A 20,684-nucleotide genomic window follows, 5' to 3' on the forward strand; every position below is an offset into this window, starting at 1 on the left:
GTGACTGAGAGCAGGGAGGAAACCCTTGTAACTCACCTGACTGCTCCATCTGCTTGGAGACCCCAACTGGGAGGCAGGGAGGGCAGGATGCACATGTATAAATCACCTGAGATCCTGTTCTATAACCACTGACCCGGTCTCTTGTGCTTCTGCTGCAGTTGCCTGGCCTGTGAAGCAACATGAATCACAAGGGATCCCTCAACAGCAACCCCGGCTCAGCAAAGTAAGGATCTTCTTGTACCACTCCTTTCTACCATTCAGGGGATACTCCAAGCAGTCCCACTCATCCCCAAAGTCCCTGGTGTTAGTTTCAGCCCTCCTGGGCACCTCACAAGCTGGCACTGCCTCACACATCACCTGCCCTGTGCACTGGGGTTTGATAATGGCACATTAGTTGGAGAGGGCACAGGGACACCAGGAGCCTCTCCACCTGCAGCCTCGGGCTACAGCGGCCCGTGGCAACTTCCCAATGGAGCCAGAGCCACTAGCTCTCTCCTTCCCTCCTGCTCCAGGTATGAGCACCTGAACCACTGCCTGCCCTCAGGGGGACACAGTGACAGAGTACAAAGCAGCCCCTGGGCACCCATGGGCTCACTGCTCCATGCAGGACAGCCTGACCACAGCACCTCGGATCCTGCTTGGATCCTCCTCTGCCAGAAAAAACACTGTTATCTCCTGGGTGCTCATTCCTACCCATGACCCAGGCACAGGGGCTGGCCCTACATGTGGTCCTCAGACACCTGACACCCCAAAACTTAACTGTTTACATGCAATTCCACCCTCCCATGCTTATATGGGATATGTTCTATATCTGAGCACCTGCCTTCAAGGGGTACATCTCCAACATGTCCTTTGAGAAGGGATCATCACCTTGGCTCTTGCACTGCCTCAGGTTCAGGTGGACTCGGGGATAACACGGAGGGGGTCTCCCTGTAACAACCCCACTTATGGCACACCAGGAGCCGCTGTCCTTAACGCAGCCCCTCCGGAGTGCTGTCCCTGCAGGGGACATTGTGAGGGTAACTCTAGTGGAGACAGGCCTGGCTGGGCCACTCCGTGTCCTGTTTCCACCGCTGGCTTCAGTGACATGTCTGTGGTGTGGATAACGGGTAGGGTTGCACAGGGAGCCGCCAGCACGGCCCACAAGGAAACGCTTTGCAAGGAAGGGAAGGGCTGGTCCCTCTGGGCAACTGCAGAGCTGCTGTGTGAAAACGGATGTTAAAAATATTTGGGAGCTGCTGGTTGATTCGCACCTTCTTTCTTTTCCAGCGGCAGCATGGGCAAAGCCGAGGGAGCCTCCAAGCTGAGCGCAAAGGACCTGTATGGTGAGTCGTGTCCGCAAACATATCCAAAGTTTCACATGGCTAAGGCACCTCTGGAGAGCTGGGTGTGGATGCTGGGGAGCTTTAGGCTGAAACTCAATCAAAGCCACATGAATCCATACATGAATCCAGTGAGTTCCATACGCAACAGGCTGGCCTGACCTGGTAGCAAAAACGCACCTCACATCTGTGCCGACACGACCCAGGCTGGGGGCAGTTGGGATTTTGTGGGGAACAGAACGTTGCTTCCCCTACCCAGATCCTCCCCAGGTCTGTTAGCAAGATCACCTGATAAAGGGCCTCACAAAAGAAAGACTGTCCTCAGCAAGTTAATGATTATCCTCTTCTAACTACTCAGTGAACCATGAAAATTCCATGCCCTTTGGCTCTTTTGGAAGAGCAGGGAATGGGCAGGATAGCTTCTTGTGCACAGTTTGAGAGTCAGCTTGTTTGGGTTGAGCACAATTAGGTATCAATAACAATTATTCCTGATCTCAGCAGATCCAAGTACCCCAGGTGAAAATGTGGTCTCTGGGCTGGGCAGAGCAAGCATAAAACATGTGAGAAATCACCTCCCTCAGTTATTTCCTGGGTAAGAAGTTGGGGGTTGTCTGGGGTAACACAAGCAGCTTTTGGGGAGTCTGAGCCTGCCAGCTCTCCCACCCGAGAGCTGTGGATTTACCTGGTTGATGTTTAATTGGGAAGGAACAGGCTGTGTGTGTTGGAGATCTTCTATTTGATGAGAGATTGTCCTCGGCAGCTATGAACTGTCAAGGTGGTTTATTTGTCCCTGGGAAGTGACTCTGTTTGTCCAAGGCTTTTGGCTGGAGGTTTATCCATGTGGAGTGGCCTGGAGCAATGTCCAGAGAGACCAGCCTCACCTGGGGACAAGTGGGATGGCAGGGGCTGTATTTAGTGCTAAACAAAGCCATTGTTAACATCAATTTGCTTCCAAGAAATGAAACGTGAGGATAATGGCAGAGCAGAAATTTGGGCTGTTTGTGGCCTGGATGCTGCGGGGTGGGGAGGTGCCAAGCAGGGGTTTGAACTGTGTCAGTCACTTCTGGAGATGGAAGGACACATGGTAAAGAAGCAAGAGGATGAGGTGTGGAATTCTGGGGGTACACAGGGCTGCTAGTGCAGACAAACTCCTCCTGCCTCCAAGGCAGTGCACATTCCTTTGGCTGTGCACTGACACTGTGGCACACCCTGGCAGGGGCACAAGGGCTGTAGTTCCAGGTAAACAGCTCTGCAGAGATGTGTAAAGTGAACCTGGGAGCTCACAACAGCATTAAACACAAGCAGATTTGCAGGCTGGCACCCATGGGTGCAGGCAGCCCAGGGATCCAGCCTTCAGAATCCAGAGGGGGATCTAATGGTGCAATGGCGCAGGGAGCACCCTTCAATCCCATGCCACAAAAGCCAGTGCAGGGAAAAGCTGACAGACTGCCTTGGAAACAAACACACCTCTCAAAGAAGCACTTTTCAACACAGAATTTCATCTTCTACATTTTTTGTATGAACACACCTCAAAAGCAAATTCACCAGGGTTGGGACCTTTCTGACCAAATTCCAGCAAACTTAAAATGAGGACTCTATGTCCCTGGGCCAAATCCTCAGGAGGAGTAAAGCAGCTGCCTGCTATTTCTCTGCCACTACTGAAAAGCAGAACGAGCTCTGCAGGCATTCCCTGCACAAATCAGTGCCTCTTGGCCAGCCCAGCCCCTGGCATGAGCACATCCAGAGGGATTTTTCTTGGCAGCACTTGAAACCCACCCGCTAATTCAGCAAAGAACACTTAGCACGTGTAAACCAAATGTGTTGGTCCCTTTCCCACTCAGAGCCTCCCTCCCCCAGCATTAATTTCTGCTGTGAGCTGGCACATTTGGGGGCGAGCAAGAACTAAAATTCCAGGGGGAATTATGTTTCATAATGAAACAAATCACACCAAGCCGAGCTGTCCTTGATTATGTGATTACAACACTGCTGAGGGACATTTGGAGCTGACAAGACTTTTCATATTTCCATTTTCCTCCAGTGCAATCAGGCTGGACCCTCAGCCAGACCTCCAAGAAGCAACTCCCAAATTCCCAGAACGCAGGCATCCATTTAAAGTTCGCTGGGTTATGACGGCTCCAATGCACACAGGTGTCTAAATATTATTTCTAGGTGAACAAGGCCTTGGGTTTAGCTTCCTAAAGATGCCTTTTTTACAGTAATACTGGCCTAACATGACAGGAGTGCCAACTGTGGGTACACAAGTGCTACCTAACGGCCAAGGTGTCCCCAGTATCCACAGGGACTTAGTGGGAATATTAAACTCACCTCAGGGGAGACCCTGAAGAGGAATATTTAAAATTGTCGTGGTGAGGCTGGAACACAGCAGCAGCTTCAGGCTGTGCACAGGAAGACACCCAGATGGTGAAGGTGGAGGTCCACTCTGGGGGGCTCCAGGGCATAGTGTGAAGGTTCTCACAGGAACAGCCTCATCATAAGGCCGCTGATGGCTGGGCAAGGCTCTGGTGTCACACTTGGCCTGCTGAAATTGCTTTGATCACCAAATATGTTGCCTACCACTGTGGTCTTCACTGTGTCTACCACTGTCTTCACCGTGGTGAGCACAGAGAGATGCAGAGAGATGACCAAGGGGAATTCTACAACGAAACTGGCTAAAAGCCCCAAGATACCCTCCCCTGGCTCTGTCCCTGCCAGAGTTTGATATGCTTTCCAGCTGCTCTGCCATCCTCAGTGGAGTTTTCTGGCTCTCATGGGAGTAGGAGACTAATCCTTTCCTCCCCCCTTAATAAAACAGCACCGCATTCATTCAGCTCCACATTCTGGAGGGGGTCTGTGGCTGCAGGGAGCACTCCCGCCACAGCTGGCAGCAGGTAATGGCTGGCCCCTCTCAGGTTGCCACCTTTCTCCCCACACAACCACCAGCTGAATAAATGTTAATGCACACCATAAATAAATTAGGCTGCTTCTCTGCTTACGGGCATCTGTTCCGAGCCCAGATGAAAGCCTGTGGGGGGGAACCAGGCTCCAGCAGAAGCCAGGGGAAGGACTGGCAGGAAGCATTTCTGCACAGCACTTCCCACAGCAGGAAAGCTGCTGCCACCCCTTTCTGAGGGGGCTCCAGGTGGGCTTCTGCAGGTGTTCCCCTCAGCTGCTTCCAGAGCTGTCAAACAGCGCTAGCTGGCTCTCCTGATGGATTAGGCAGCATAGCAGGAGAAGTTGAGGGTAGTTTGATGATTGCAGTGATTTTGTGTAGGGCTGTGGGGAGAAGCAGCTCATTTCTGTTTGGCTGCTGTCTGTCTCTGCGGTGCTCAGCCTCCTTCCAGCCCCCCAGGCCAGGCCTGTGAGACCCAGGCAGCTGGTTCCAGCCTGCCCACCCATCCTCAATGCACACATTTCTGGGAAAGAACCAGACTCGATAGGGCACAGGGAAAAGGAAAAGGGGTTTTGGAGCAATGAGTTAGGCTGGAGAAGCGCAGTGCTGACGCCAATCACTTGACACTGCACGGTAACCCAAGCCAGGCTGCAGCGCTGTAACAGGACACGAGGCACTATCACAAAGAGAAGAGCCACTTCCTGCCCGCTGTGGCCCTGGACAGGGATCATCTCCCTGGGGAGCCACAGGCAGAGAGGTTCCACTGCTGCCAGCATCACCCCTGAGCCACAGGCAGCTGCTTAGTCCTGGCCAGGCAGAACACACCGATGGAGAAGGAGTAAATTACCTTTAATGGCCATGAACCAACTCCTGGGGGGCTCCACAGACCTCCCTTGTATCGCAGTGGGACCCCCAGCGCCAGCCACATGGAGAGGTCTCTGAGGTGAGACCCTCCAGCCCTGAGCACAGTGCCCGGACTGTAATTCCCTGCTGCTGGCTCTCCCACACCCTGCCCACACCATGAGCTCGTTCACAATTCCAGCTGGAGGCTGCATGGCTGTCACATCGTTATTGACAGGAGCAGGGAGGGACCGTTCCTTCCTCACAGCCTTTAGGAGAGGATCTGTGCAGGGTTTAACGCACACTGGTATTGTCTGCAAGAGACAACCCAGGCAGGAACAGTGGCTAAACCTAAGCCTGCTCAAGAGGACCATCTCCATGCCTAAATCCGCAGGGATTTGGGCAACATCTGAACAGTGCCATTCACTGTCATGTCTTTAAAGGTTTCATCATGCTGGAGAAAAAGCCTGAGGTTCAGCAGAGACCTTCTTGCCCAGGCCATTAATTCCTGATGTCCTCTGCTGCCAGCCCTGAATAACTCGCTTGTCCTTCCCCACTTCTTCCTCGGTGCCATTCCAGCTCCCTTCCTCACATTCCCTTTCCCAGCCAAGATTCCAGCTTCAGATTACCCTGCTGCCCTTTGACAATGTGTGTGTGGGTGACCCTTTTATTCAATGCTTTGGACAATTCATGCACCAACTGGAAGTAGGGCTGGAAGAAAAACTGGAAGCCAACAATCCTGTTGGTTCCTGCAGATCAAGCTCCGGTGGTGGGTGAGACAGGGAACACATTGGCTCAGTTCAGCCCTAACTGGAGCTACTGGGAGGAGCAGACACTGCTCCAGGGGCTGCTGGCCGTGAGTTTGGGATGGCAAGTAGTGACAGGGATGCTGTGGAGAGGGATCTCCCATCTCTGATGCTGCTCAGCATCTCCAGTTTTCCTTTCTCTTTGCCACCTTGAAACTGCTGAGCACAAGTTCTCTTCTTGTATGGAGTGACTGCTTTTAGAGCTCACACAGAGGAACCTTTTCCTAAATGGAAATGGGGTTTTTGGATATGCTCAAGTAGCTTGGGCACTAAAGTTGTGGTAGTTCATAAAAATAACAACAACAAAAAAAGGGGGAAACTTTTCATTATGAATTTTTTCAAGACTCAAAGAAAGTGAACTAATTAAATCAGGATTCACACAATTTTACTATGTTCTGAGATTCAAAAAAATGCCATTAACAGCTACAGAAAGTTGAGAAAACGCCACTTTGGGTTTTTTGGTGAAAAAAAATTTGGCAGGTTTCTTCCAGGTCTGGTTGTAAAGGCAAAAGGGAATATGTCTACCGGTGAACTATAGCTCCTCAATGCCCTGATTGTCCTGCTCCAAGCTGCCCGATGGACACCATGCCGCCAGACACACTGAACACAAACACACACTGTTCCTCCACGTACTCAGTCCTTGCACAACCCAGGAGCTGCGCCAGGTTTTTATTTGCTTTCCTAGAGTGGGTTGTGTCTTCAGCTAATAAACCAGGAATGTGAGCACTTGGGGCTGAGCTGTAGCAAGTATGAAGCGTGCCGAGCAGGAATTCAGCCTTGTGAAACCTGGAGCCGCTGCTCCCTGTTGCCACAAGCCCATTCACACCTCAATGAGAGCTGTTCATTCACTCCAAGAGCTTCCAGACCCATCTACACACACCAGCCGTGAGTGAGAGCTGACCAGGCAGACATTCCCAGTGCCCCAGGCGCCGATACAGACCAGCTCCAGCAGTTCAGCAAGTACCAAGGATCTAACAGCAAACCCAGGGAGCTCAATGCTCCCTAAGCTGCAAAGATATCCCAAAATGGAGCTCTCTCTGTGCTGACCATAGAGAACAGGGCAGGAGCAAGGCAGGACCTGCAGATTCTCCCCTGTTGGGAGCTCAGGCACTGCAGGTCAGTGCAAGGCCCAAAAACCGGATCCTTGACTAACCCCAGTTACCTGGATCATCCCACCCTCCTGCCTGGCGAGGAAGCAGGAACCTGGCACATGCTGTGTTCAGCTGCCACATCTGGCCCCAGGCTGGCATCCTGGAATGGAGGTTATCCCATACTGCTGCTCTGTCAGCCAGCCTGGCAGGTTTCTGTGGCTGCCATGAGCACACAGGGCATTTGCTGCTCCATTTCTCCTCAGCAGGCTGGTCCTGACCTGCCGACTGGCAAAGAGCAGCTCACGCTACGCTGGCAGGTTCCCATAAAAAGTGTGTGCACTGCTAGATAATGTACAGATAACCTAAAGATTATATAAGGAACTGGCAAGCTCCAGAAGTAACTGCCAGGACTTCCCTTAGGCTGCTGTAATGGATGTGGAGGCCAGGGAGGTCGGCAGTGTGATTCAGGGAATGGAGGAGAGGACCTTGGTATGGCACTGGCAAGGAAAACAAATCCAATACCTCTCATTCCTCACAGACTTGTCCATACATCCCCCCGTCTTCTGATGTGCCTTCTGCCAAACAAAAGCCGTAAACAAATGTGGGGAGGGACAGGGAGCATCAGGTAGGATCCTGTGTGGTAAAACTAATCCGTCAGAGAAGGATGTGTCTGGAGGGGAGGCAGGGGCCACTGGAAGTTTGTCCTGGGGGTGCTGTGCCCCTCTGGCTTGACAGAAGCTGTGCATGGAGAAAAACAAGCCTGCTCCTGCCCTCCTTAGCACTGCTCAGCATTCCCAGAGACCTTAATTATCCCAGCTGTAAGCTGGTCCCACGGGCAGTTTATCCCACTAGTTGATCTCCTGTGCTCACTGCGGCGCGTTCGCAGCCACGTCCCAGCTCCCTGCTAAATAAGGTTTTGCATGGAAATGGGGAGGGAACTTGGCACTAAAGATGTGCTTTGGCTTCCTGGACCAAGCTGATAACCCCAGCCCTCCAGGATGTGTATCGATCCTGCTTTTTTTCCTCATTTATTACTCTCTTTCAACCTTTCCACTCCTTGACATAAAGCCAAACAGGACTCTTTCCCTGACAGCCAAGATTTTAGCATCATTACTGGGATTTCAGCCCAGCACTGTTTTCAACCCTCAGGTACCACCTTTTACTTCTGCAGTGGTCTCAGCTCTTCCCATTTCCTCACTGGTGCCAGTGGGAAACGCCATTCCCACAGCACTGTTTATCTGTAAGATACCAGTGGCAGATAACATTCGTTGCCATTTTCCCCACTCCTCTGGGTGTGAGGCAAGAATAAAGCTACCTGGTTAGGAGACAACTGAAGTGAATTCCATTAAAGAACCATTTATAGGGTTTTGCCCCCTCAAAGGATTATCTTAGGGATTACGGGGCCAGACCCTGAGAGGCAAGAGATGAGACAGAGCGTGTGCTTGTCCCTGTTAGCCATGCTTAAGGCATTCAAAGCTTTCTGGATTCCCCATCTCACACATACAGCGAGTGCCTGGGATCCCTGCTCCTCAGGCCACAGGGGATCCCACCAGCACCTGCCAGGATACCCACGCTGTGAGTTGGGTTGTTTCCTTGCCAGACACGAAAAGGACAGGACAAAGCTGTATTGTTTTCCATCTCTTTGGCTCTCTTGGCAGACAAAAGGGAAAAAGGACAGTGATGGTCACTGTGGGCTCATGCCAGCTTTATCACCTCTGGATGTTTGCTGTACCGGTGCCACTGCCCTGGAGCTCTCCCTGGCCTTTGCCTGTGTTATATCCAGAGTCCTCCACTGCCACAGACTCTGAAGGTCATAGCAGGAGATAGACAAAGGTGCAGATGGGTGTCTGAGCTAATTTGGAGAAATCATCACTATATTCCTGCAATGCTCATCGATCACATGGTGATTATGCAAATTCTCCACATCCTGTGGCCAGGTTGGGGGTCGGATAACACCTGAAGGTGCTGAGGTCCTGTTGCAGGATGCTGTAGAAATGCCAAGTGTCCTGGTGTGAGGTGTCAGATGAAGCAGCAGGAAATGAACTGCTGCTGCTAACAGGCCAGCATGCACTCATACAAAATTCAGCAGGTCAGGGACGAGGCTGTGCAGAAGGGCAGGGTGGAGCCACACAGAACAGCTGACCTGCCTTCTGAGGTATGGCTGGCCAAGGGAGTTCATCTGGGCGAGGGAAAGGATCCCCCTTGATGGAGGAGTCAAACAGCCACAGATTTTGCTATAGGCATCATTCACAGAATTCCAGAATGGCTTGGGTTGGAAAGGATCTTAAAGCCCATCTCATTCTATCCCCTGCCGTGGACAGGGACACCTTCCACTGTCCCAGGTCGCTCCAATTCTGGTCCAGCCTGGCCTTGGACACTTCCAGGGATGGGGCAGCCACAGCTTCTCTGGGCAACCTGTGCCGGGGCCTAAGCACCCTCACAGGGAAGAATTTCTTCCTAAAAGCATTTTGGGATCAGCCTAGCCCAACCAGAGTCAGATTTAATCAAAGACAAATAATGATGCATCTTGGAAAGCCTGGCAGTGTTTCACCACATTGTTTTCAGTAAATAAACCAAAAAACACTAGTTTTCTTTAAAGCACCCACGCTCCTTGGATAGATGCGGCCCAAACCTGATTCCTTCATGATCTGCAACCCGGATCTTTAATTCTTCCTGTGTTTAAATCAAAACTAAGTGCTAGGAAAGAAGGAGATTTTAGTGTTTTGGCATCCTGCTGTCCAGAAAGTCTGGCTGGTTCTAGACCTCATGGTCTTATTTGTGGATGCCAGCAGGAAACACAAAAATAAACGTTTCCATGGGTGTGGGGATCAGGTAGAAGCCAAGGAGACTGAAGGGATTTCAGGAGAACATGCAGAAACACCCCATTTCTTGCCCTGGCCAGCTTCTGGGACATCACTTGAATGACATCGGGAGACAAAATAGAGGCACTTTGTTCTAGTTCTGTGACTCATGGAGGTAATGCAGAAATTCCCCCAGGGAAAAATCAACAGAGGGAGGGGAAACACCTGCATTTCTCCCTGTCCCAGGGCTCGATGCTGTCTGAACAAGGCTGCAAAGGGCTAAAGAGGCCTTTGCTCTCTTGCACTCACTGAGTGCAGGTGATGGGAGGTTGGGCTATGCAGAGTTCTGAGGTTTTGGCCAGCCCTCAAAACTTCCAAGGGCTTCTCTGAACATTTTCTCAGCAGTTCATACTGAGATCTCTCCTGACTGTGACATGTGCAGCTCCTTTGAGCTTGGAGGAAGGCGAAAAAGCATTGGAAGGGATCCCAGAGAGTCTGAGGGCAATCAGCTGCTACCCTGACCACTGCTACAGCTCCATGGGCTATTTTCCTACCAGGAACACAGACCTGTGCTAGCCTCCCACTGGAAACCTCATTCCCCTGGTATTCCTTCCCTCCCTCAAGAACTACCAGTTCCCAACACAGCTCCTCACCCTTCCTCTCAGGGCTGGAGACACTTGCCTGTCCGAATGTAAACTCCCTTTCTTTCCAGACCACCCACTTCAGCCTTTTCCACTCCCTTTGGAAAAGGAGGGGATGGGATGTCTTAAAATTCAAATCTGTCTCCATCCCACACGAATGTGGTGTTCTCATTTCCATCAGTGTCATCTATTTACATGAGAAATGCTCGGGGAGGAAATTGAGGTTACTGAGAGGAAAAAAGTGCCTCACATCAGCCCCGATTCCCTGTGGGACGCACTGCCTGTGCCCTACCCCAGACCTTGCCCCACATTTCAAGTAGGACAGACTGCAATTAAAGCCCCCAGCAACCAGAAAGTGCCACTGAGCCTTTCTTGCCAGCCTGAGGTGGGAAGGGGCTGCACTGCAATGTTAATTCCTTTATTCAAGGTCACTCTGGAATGGCTGAGCAGGGAGCTGGGCTGGATGTCTGAGGTCTTTCCCCAGAACCATCCTCTCTCCACCTCTGAGCTGGTGCTGGTGGTGTATGAGAGATGGGCTCAGAGCCCAGCATTCTCAGCCTCTGCCAATATTCCCACTAATAAATCAATAAATTGTTTCTATTGGGGAACAGCCACCACTCCAGGGCTGTCAGCAATCAGGCACAGAGGCAAAACACCGCTGTGTTTTCAGCCACAGGAGCCGAGCTAGAGGGTGTGAAGTACTCGTGTGTCCTGCCAAGCTGATGGCACAGCCTAAAGAGTGTTAGGATAAGTGTTAAAAAGCTTTAGAAATCGGCTCAAATTAGCTTCTACCTGCCTTTGCCAGGCTCCGAAGAAGAGCAGCGGCATCTTTTCATGATCCTTATTGCTGGGATATCTCCAAGTGCTCAGCATGGTCCCCAAGCCGTGGGCAGGACTGTGCTCAGCCCAGTGCACCAAGAGGAGCTCGATTAAAAACTCTTGGCTGGCCAAGGAGAAAGGTGAAATTCCCAAGGCAAAGCTCAAGGAAAGGCAATGCTTGTCCTGGAGAGACACCTGCTGGCAACGCCCGCGGAAAAGGACTGTGAGAAAGACACAGCGTTGTAATTCTCAGATACAGAGGAAAACAACCAATGCTTCTTTTCTTGTTTCTTACAGAACAAAGGAAAAAATACTCCAACTCCAACGTCATTATGCACGAGACTTCCCAGTACCACGTCCAGGTGAGCAGACACACGCAATGGAGTGCTAAGGGGCTGAGAGGCCAAGGTCAGGGATAGGTGCCCATAGTGCAGTTTGTTTCCTGTGTCCTGGACCTTTAGGAGGCTGAGGGGGAAATTTAAATAAACAAGGAGAATTCTCTACAAGGAAAGAGGAAATGGAGGAGCTCTTGTCTTCTCCCTCCTCGGTGTGTGAAGGAGAGCAGGAAATGTTGTCTCTCCTGTCACCCTGTGCTTTAAACCCTTCTGATCAGTACAGACATGTTAAAAGCAGAGTTCCCATGGTGGTTACCAGAAATCAGCTTTCCAAACAACAGAGACCACATGGACTATCAGCTTTCAGATCTCCTCAGCTATTGTGTCCTCTCAGGTAACACAAACCCCTTGACACAAGACAGACAATAAACCAAATCCATCTCCCACTGCCACAGACACCCACCCAAAAAGAGAATCCAGCCTGGTCATCCCGAACTCAGTGATTCCTGTAATGCAACTTGGTGGTGCAGGACTCTGTGGAGGAGGTGGGGCCATCCATCACTGAAAACTGGGCAAGGCGAGACAGGAGAACCCTTCCTGAGGTTCATATTTAGGAGATGGGGCCCTTTAAAAGCCTACATTTAGTCTTGTAAAGTGCCTGTTTGGAAAGAGATCCTGGTTTCCGTCGGAGAAACCAACTCAGTGGCTAAGAAGTCACTTATGGATGCAGAGAAGGGACTTTAAACAGTGACATGTAAATGAATTCTTCATTAATTATGCCATAAGCCACCCATCTGTGAGTCTCTCCCCTGAACTTTGACCAAGGCAAACAGGATTGCGGTGGCAGGCAGTGAGATAGAATGAGATTTCCTCACGGGTGAGGTATTTTACACCCTTTGAAGTAATCTGATCAAAGTTTAATGGTGGATGGAGTCATTGCCCATTCTAGTAAAAGCTGCTGTATTTGAATGTCCATCTGGATTTAAAGGGGTTTTAAGAAATAAAGCAAAGACAGCAGCAAGCTTCTCCCTCTCAATCCACCCATATTTACAGAAAATACAAAGTAGAAAAATATTCGAATGATTGAGTCACACAAGTAACTTCCCCTCCATGAAAACTAACTGAACAGTAAAAAGCAAAGGAATTTATGAAGCTTGTAAAAGTGGTGAATAAAATAATAGAATAGATAAAAATGCCTGTCATCTTGTGTAAACCCATTCTCCTCACTGCTCTGAAAGAATAGGGCTTGTCACCTCTGCACAGATAAAACTGACTTGGCAAATACCTTCCCATGCACTATTTTACAATTACAGTACCATACACCCAGCATGTTTTTCATTCGTGATTGCATTGCTAATCTCAGCTTTCAGCTCACACACCTGCCAGGGGTTATATTTAGACAGTGCCTCACCCCATACCTTTGCTTGATGAACACAGGAATGGGCCTTGCATTGTCCTCTTCTCTGCTCCTTCTTCCAGCCTTTGGGAATCATCTAACAGCAAACCCTATCCACTGCTAATGCCCAAGAGCATGTTTAAAGACTTTCTGCCAGTCAGGTCTACCAGAGCAGTAAATCCAAGCCTTTCCCTGCATCCACCTCGTGTGGAGCCAACTGCAACAACAGTTCTTGCCTGTGCTTCCTCACAACCATCCAAGGCTCTGTGCTCTGAGTGCACACATCCCTCTGGGGTCCATCTGGTCTGTGTCAGACCTCAACATCCACAGCTTCTCCAAGGTTCCCATCCCACAGCAGGACATGCTGGAGCAGCATCAGCTTTTGCTGCCTCTTAATCTGCTTCCCACTTTGCATTTATGTGGGCTTTTACAGGGAGAAAGGAATTCTTTCCCAACAACTCTCTCATCCTCCTCCATGGCCCACTGAGGCACATGTCAACTGTGGACACAATGCACTGTGTTACTGAATCAGCTCATGAGTGCATCAGAACCAGAAAGAAGCTACTTGATCCCTAAAAAGGTTAAATCTGATCACTGGGAGAAAGCAGGAAAATACGGGATCAAAGGGAGAAAAGCCAGGCAAAACTCATCCCGTTACTACAAATTTCCCACCAGTTTAGGACTTGCTTTAAAACACTCCTGATTTTTCCAGCTCTTGCTTTGAAACTGGACTATGGGATGTGTGCATCAAAGAGAAGCAGGCATTTCACTGCTGCCCTTCCTGCAAACTCTGAATGCCTGGCAGAAACATTTTTGGAGTGGCCACACTGCTGTCCCTGGCCCCCCAGGGCAGCTCTACCTACAGCACATGGGTGTCCCTGCTCCAGGGGTTAATCTGCTCCTGGCTCTCCAGCTTAGCCATTGCTGCTGAAGTGCCTGTTCTGTACCCTGCTGAGCAAGGAAATGAGGATGAAAGGGTCATGCTGGTGGTTGGGCCTTGGATATTCCAGGGGTTGGGATCTGGTCCAATAAGCCTCTAAGGGTTGCAGGATTGCACAGATGCCTTGAGCAGGCCTGCAACTTATCCATCCAAAAACCTCCAGCTTTTCTCTGCTGGAGAAAGTTAGTAAAGATAGGGAAAAGCTTCAGCTGCTTTTTGACAGTCATGCACCTTCCCTTTTCACCAAGAACACAGCTGGGCAACAAAAGAACAAGGTGAAACAGAACCATCCCCTTTTCCTTCCTGAGTTGTTTTTTTTTTTTTTTTTCCCCTTCCCTGCTATCACCTGAACATGTTGCCTGGCTGTGTTGTCACTGCCCCAGGGACAACAGCTGGGCAAACAGCTTGGCTGCTGAGACCCAGCTTTTCCTGCCTTGCAGTCCCCTCTGCCAGCAGACACAACCAGTTCTTCCACCCACAAGGGAGCAGCACTTACTCACCTGGATTTTTGGAGTGGCCTTCACCCACTGCTAGCAGGCACACAACATTTGGATGTGACACACCTCCCCTTTCCTCAGCTGCCTCCCTTGCCAAACGTTCCTGTCCCATGGAGCTTCAGGAGCAGAGCAAAGCTGCAAGTGCTGCCTCATTACACAAACTCTGTACATAGAGGTGCCAAGTGCAAGGCTTGGATCACCTCACACTTCAGGGTGCAGTTGGAGCACGGATGGGAAAGTAGCCTGGATGGTTACGCTGCAGCTGAGCTGCTCCTGGCCCAAGTGCACACACAGGGCAGTGAAGGAGGGGAGGACAGCATGGAGGGTTTAAAGGGCAGGTGAAGGGGGGTAGGAAAACCAGGATAACCAAGCAAAGGCACACGTCAGGACAGAAGCAAACAGCAAAATATCCTTTCCTATGGCAAGCAACACCCATTTTCACCACTGTCAGGGCTGATTTGGGTATTTTTAGGGGGAAGGTAACCCCAACCCTAAGAGGGGCTTAAAATGGTTGGTGTAGAGTGAGCTGCCAGGTTTGGAGCTCCTGCAGGCTTTGTAGCATAGAAACTCTTCAGAATAGCTGTTCCCAGGGCATGGGACCCCACACATTGCAGGGATCCCACTTGGCACAGAGGACCAGCGCTTGCCCATGGCTTGTGTGAGCTCTTTGCCAGGCACAAATCCCACATCAAGCAGGTTTGTTACACAAGACAAGCAAAACACAAATGTTTTTATAGCTCGGCAAGCAAAGCATTAGTTTGACTGCCATAGTTCTACTTCCAAGCCAGGTTCAGAGGGGCCTGGGGAGTAACTCGTGTGTGTGAAGTATTTAAATGGGAATCAGAGCTGCTGGAATTGATGAAAGTAATATACAAGTGGTGAAACTGGTTATGAAAACCCATTATGAAACCCAAATCTTTCACTGCCATGACAAGGCCAGTACCAACAACCAAAATGCACTGATGTTTTGTGCCGCAATGCCTTCATGCCTGAGCTCTGAGAAACTACAAACAGTAATTGAAGCCTCTAGAGATGCTTTCCTCCCCAATTTACACACCCCAACAAACATTTTCTACCTGTTTTTATCTCCTTTCTCTCCCCGCCTTCAGCACTTGGCCACCTTCATCATGGACAAGAGCGAGTCCATCACGACAGTGGATGATGCAATCCGGAAGCTCATCCTGCTCAACTCCAAAGAGAAGATCTGGACACAGGAGATGCTGCTGCAAGTGAATGACAAGTCCATCCGGCTGCTGGACTGTGAGACACAGGTACCTGGAGCCCTGCAGGACTGACCCCAGGCTGAAGTGTGGGGTGCAGTGAGTGTCCTTTCCATTCTGCCTGGGAGAAGGCAAGTTCTGAGCAACACAAACAAGGGTGAATCACTACCAAAATCCTCTCCTGGATTATAGTCAGCCCTGCAGCGTGGGAACACGATGGTTTTAGCAATGACAAACTAAGGAAGATCAGCCCAGGGATCCCAGGAGTTCCTGCACAGGAGCATTCCCCCTCAGTTTAATAGCTCCCCATTGCCTGATGGCTCTCCCCTTCTCTTGCAGGAGGAGCTGGAGGACTTCCCCCTGCCGACAGTGCAGCACTGCCAGACAGTGCTCAATCAGATGCGCTATTCCTCCATCCTCCTGCTGGTGTGTCAGGATTCTGAGCAGCACAAACCCGACATCCACTTCTTCAACTGTGACGAGGTGGAGGTGAGCAGAGCCCTCCTGCTTGGTGTGAAACAGAACATAACACTTCTTGGTGTCTGCCCTTTCCCCCTTCCTCCAATCCTTCCTAAAGCCAAGCCCTTATAAACATCCCTGTTTTATCCTTGAGGCGGAGATGGTTCATGAGGACATAGAAAGTGCCCTGGCAGACCACAAGCACGGGAAGAAGATACGGCCACAGACACTCAAGTAAGTTCTGTGGGATACAGCTGGGAGCAACAAGAATAAAACCCCTGTTTCCAGTGGTTTAGTCACACTCCAGTCTCTTGGAAGTGGGATCTGCAGCCACTGATGGGGTAGTTCTGTGACATTTTCCTTGCAGGGCAAACCAGGAAAAGATCAAGCAGAGACAATCCATCCTCCCCCCACCTCAAGGACCAGCTCCCATCCCAATCCAGCACGACATGCGAGGCTCAGCAATGAACAGGAACAGGGTGGCACCTCCTTCCCAGCATGATCCAGGTACAGGGAGCACTCAGGAAATCTTTCCTGGGGACGGGAGATTAATTAACCCAGACAGCCCACCTTCCTGAAGTGGTCTGTGGTGGGAATAAGTGTTGTACCTACTGGGCGTGTTCTGCTCAACAAATAAAAACTCCCAGAAACTCCTTGGACTCCGTGGACTTGTCACGGTCAAAAGTGCCTTTGCCAAAACTGCCTCCCCAGTTCTCCCACTTGGCAGATCATGCTGTGCCAGCCCTTTCCAAGCCCCTCCCCTGAGCTGACACCATTTGCTTTGCACGAGGGGCCGCCGCAGCAATTGTTCCCGCTGGAATACGCCCCCCCACAATGGGCGTGTGGCTTCTGGAAGCCGGGAGCAGCGATGGGGTTGGGTTTTTAGCAGGATGATTGGGATTTAGCACCTATTACAAACATTATTCCTGAGGTGCCCTCACAATCCAGAACACCCAAGCTGGGAGCTACCATCCTATGGATCCCTGCCTTTGGTGGAGCCTATTTCCATCCTCTGACAGTAAATCTATTTTTCTCTCCCTTGTTTGCAGACTATGAACGACGAAGCTCTGGCTCTCATGACCATGAGGAATCCCGCGCCATGTTAGCACAGAAGATTGAAAAGGAAACGGTGGGTGACAGGGACACTGCACAGTCCACAGGCAGGAGCAGAGGCAGGGAGCAAGGGCCTCCTCGATGAACAGACATTTAATGCATCATTGCGCATTTTTCCAATTGATACCTGTTGTGCACAAAGACAAGGTGGAGAAAAGCAAGTCTTCATCACCGTATCAGTGACAATGTCCTCTGATCTGAGGTAGCTCTGCTGATTCCAGCTCTGCTCCTTCCCAGCCCACTTGGGTGATTTTCCAGCTGTCCATTACCAGGGGTCACTTATCACATTGGCAAGGACAGCACACAGCCAGGCCCAGCAGCTCTGGGCTTGAGAAGGGATGCATTGATGCATTTCATGCCTGGATTGCCCAGTCGTGTGCATTCTCCTGGGAAATGCAGCTGGCCCTGGGATTCAGGCTCCCAGGCCAGGTTCACTTTCATATTGGTCCCTTGGGTTTCTGTCCTCACAGCAAATCCTGAACTGCACCCTGGATGACATCGAAGTGTTCGTTGCCAGGCTCCAGAAGGCTGCAGAGGCATTCCGACAGCTCAACCAAAGGAAGAAAGGGAAGAAGAACAAGAAGAAAGGGCCAGCAGGTGAAGTGCAGCAGCCAGAATAAACGGGGAGCACAGGGGGTCACAGATGAAGGTGGGGGGACACCTCAGCTCCTGGCCCAGCAAGGCTGGATCGATGCTACGGCACAGCCATGGATCCAGGCCCACCAATTTGGGAGGTGCTGTTGTCCGTGAGCACCTCTGGTAGAACACACGGAGCCTGCGGCACACAGAGGGAGCTGGCCTTTCCCTGAACCCCTGATTTTCAGTAGTTCTGGTCTCAACACCCATTTCTGCTGTGCCTTCTGCACGGCAGGCAGATGGAACCTTCCCAAAGCGGATGCTCTCACTAACGTGTCCTTCTATGCCCCTTCTCCTGGCAGAGGGAATGCTGACCCTCCGAGCAAGACCCCCGAGCGAGGCTGAGTTCATCGACTGCTTCCAAAAAACCAAACTGGCTTTTAACCTCTTGGTAAGACACAGAGGAATTTCCACCCTGTGCAGAGACAGAGCTTTTCCCCACGTACCCCAGCAGTGAGTGTTCAGAGAGAAACTTGAACAGAAAATACTGACGAGGGATAACAGTGTGAATTCCAGGTTCTTCAGAACTCAGGACAAATACTGTGTCAGGCTTATGCAGGTTTTCTGGGACAAGCTGTTAAACCAAAACTAGAAGCATCAAGCCCAGGATGGGATGGAGCAGCCAGAGGGTTGCAACACCTGGGTCTCTTCAGATCCAGGGCTGGGAAGTCTCTGCTTGACAGTAACTGAAGTCCCCCATTGCTCCGATATTCTCTCTTTCTCCCCTGCCACAACCTCTGTATTGTGGAGGGGATGAAAAGCAAGAGCATAAAGATGTTCCCAGTGTTACCAGCTCTGCTCAGTGAACCGCAAGCGACCAGGAGGCTAACAAAGCAGCAGGAATTCTGTCAGTTGTGACCAAACTTGTCCAACAAACACATCCTCCAAGCTCCTTCCTGGGCAGTCATTAATAAAGAAACCCCAGAGATTGTAAGCAACCTTAATGCAGGACACCAGCCTTTTATTTGAGAAGCAAATACAAATAATTTGTGCCTGCTCAGGATCAGGAGCAGCGTATCTCTTGGCAAGGGCCCAGAGTTGAGCGTGGAGCAGAGCTGGGACTCCATGGTGGGGCCCTGCCATGATCCTCACCACAGGGCTGCTGAGTCCCTGGGAAGTGCCTGTTCACTGGGTCACCCTGCTGCCAGCAATTGTTTCTCACTTCCCACTCCACATTAATGTTTAATCTCCAGCATTTCAAATGCTTTGCATTTTGGTAGGAGTGGGGACCCTGTCTCCCATGGCAGTAGTGCCAGAAGGCCAGGACAGGAGAAGGAGCCTGAATGGAAGCACAAACTGGAGAGGTTTCTCACCAGAGCTCTGCTGATTGCTGCTACCAAAACCCAGTTCTTACAGTAAATTAATCCCAAGTGTTTGCTCCTCCATTCTGCCACAATTCACCTCAAATATCACTGGATTTGGAGCCTTTCAGTGGCCAGGGTAGCTCTGGGTGCCACGGGCATGACCTTGGTGGAGACTTTCCCTTGTCAGCAACTGTCAAGGGACCCTCAAAACACCAATCCTGTTGTTTTCATTCATGGTACTAGTGGGATTCTCAACCCTGTAATAAGCAGAAGCAACCATAACCCTGGCCTTTCCTCACTAGGACTTTCAAAATAAGCCAAGGTTTTGTGTGTCTGTTCAAATTACCTTTCAAGGCACTGATTTAACTGAGAGGGTATTCCACCCCTCCTGAAATTAATTGGGAATTAGAAATGGACACAAAGTAAAATGAATGATTCCTGCTCCCCCATCCCTTACTCTTCTCATCAGCCAGCAACACTCCCTCCATGTGACAGAAAAGAGAATGCACACTCAGGTTAGAGTTAAACTGTGTTTCTCTTTCCAGGCCAAACTGAGGAAGCACATCCAGAACCCCAGCGCTTCGGAGTTGGTGCATTTCCTATTTGGGCCATTGGAACTGGTAAATCTTATTCCCAGGTCTCTCTGGGAACTCCCCTTTTATTTCTACTTCACACTTACAAGCAGACAGATTGTGCAGAAGGGTTAGAAAACTGCTCACAGCTGGCCACAGCTTTCTCAGAAACTTACAGAAGTGGTGCTGGTTGTTCCTGGCCTCTGATCCACTTTGCAGCTTGAAATAAATACGGAACCCCAGCAAATAGGAATCTTTCCATCCAACCAATAAAGCATTACTGTGAACAAAAGGGGCAGTTGGCTGGGCTTCCCACTGGGAATGTCTGGTCTCACCTTCAGGCAAACATGGCTCAGTATTTGCTGAAATATGCTTGGAAAGCTGAAATATGTTCTGAAAATGCTTGGAAGCAGAAATCCCAACTTGGAAAAGAAAGGACACAGGGACAGCCAGACACTTTCCATTTTTTGAAGTCTCAGCTTGTGACACTTCACTTGTCTGTAGCAACAGCTCATTTGTAGATCAGATATTGCGTTGACTCCAATCTGAAAAAAATCTCATGTTACCCTGAACTGTCCAGTCTCCTTCAAAGACTTAGGTTGATGTTTCTTGAGGTGACTGGGCTGATCCAAGGATCAGTTTTGTCTTTGATTTCTGTGCCTCTGTATGTCCCTGGTTTGATATTTTGACTGTTTCTTGCAACTTCTCTCCTCTTTGTGTGGTTTGTGTGTGACCCAGATCATCAATAGCTGTGGTGGCCCCGAGCTGGCCCGGTCTGTCCTCAGCCCACTGCTTTCTAAAGATGCCACCGATTTCCTGAGAGGTCACCTGACACCCAAAGAGATAAACCTCTGGGATTCCCTGGGGGAGACATGGACCAGATCCAGGTGAGGCCAGAGCTGCCATCTCCTCAGGCTCCCCAGTCAGAGGGGATGCTTGGATGCCCTGATGCTTCTGCTTCTCCTTTGAGGGGATTCCCTCAAAGACACTTTCCTTGTGAAT

At 50.4% G+C, this 20,684-nt stretch overlaps 1 protein-coding gene across 2 annotated transcripts in view; it reads left to right on the forward strand.

Moving 5' to 3' along the window:
* EPS8L2 (EPS8 like 2) overlaps positions 1-20,684 on the forward strand; it is a 48,255-nt gene that overhangs the window by 18,723 nt on the left and 8,848 nt on the right. For both annotated transcript variants that reach the window (XM_040066346.2, XM_058420925.1), the window contains exons 2-13: positions 159-223; positions 1,270-1,325; positions 11,508-11,572; positions 15,488-15,649; positions 15,938-16,087; positions 16,212-16,291; positions 16,425-16,564; positions 17,107-17,186; positions 17,641-17,767; positions 18,109-18,197; positions 19,656-19,730; positions 20,421-20,569. In XM_040066346.2, the coding sequence (XP_039922280.1) occupies positions 180-223; positions 1,270-1,325; positions 11,508-11,572; positions 15,488-15,649; positions 15,938-16,087; positions 16,212-16,291; positions 16,425-16,564; positions 17,107-17,186; positions 17,641-17,767; positions 18,109-18,197; positions 19,656-19,730; positions 20,421-20,569 (1,217 nt within the window). In that variant the 5' untranslated portion in view covers positions 159-179. The remainder of the gene's footprint in view (positions 1-158; positions 224-1,269; positions 1,326-11,507; positions 11,573-15,487; positions 15,650-15,937; positions 16,088-16,211; positions 16,292-16,424; positions 16,565-17,106; positions 17,187-17,640; positions 17,768-18,108; positions 18,198-19,655; positions 19,731-20,420; positions 20,570-20,684) is intronic.

The sequence above is a fragment of the Hirundo rustica genome, chromosome 6 (assembly GCF_015227805.2).
Source record: "Hirundo rustica isolate bHirRus1 chromosome 6, bHirRus1.pri.v3, whole genome shotgun sequence".
NCBI classification, from domain to species: domain Eukaryota; kingdom Metazoa; phylum Chordata; class Aves; order Passeriformes; family Hirundinidae; genus Hirundo; species Hirundo rustica.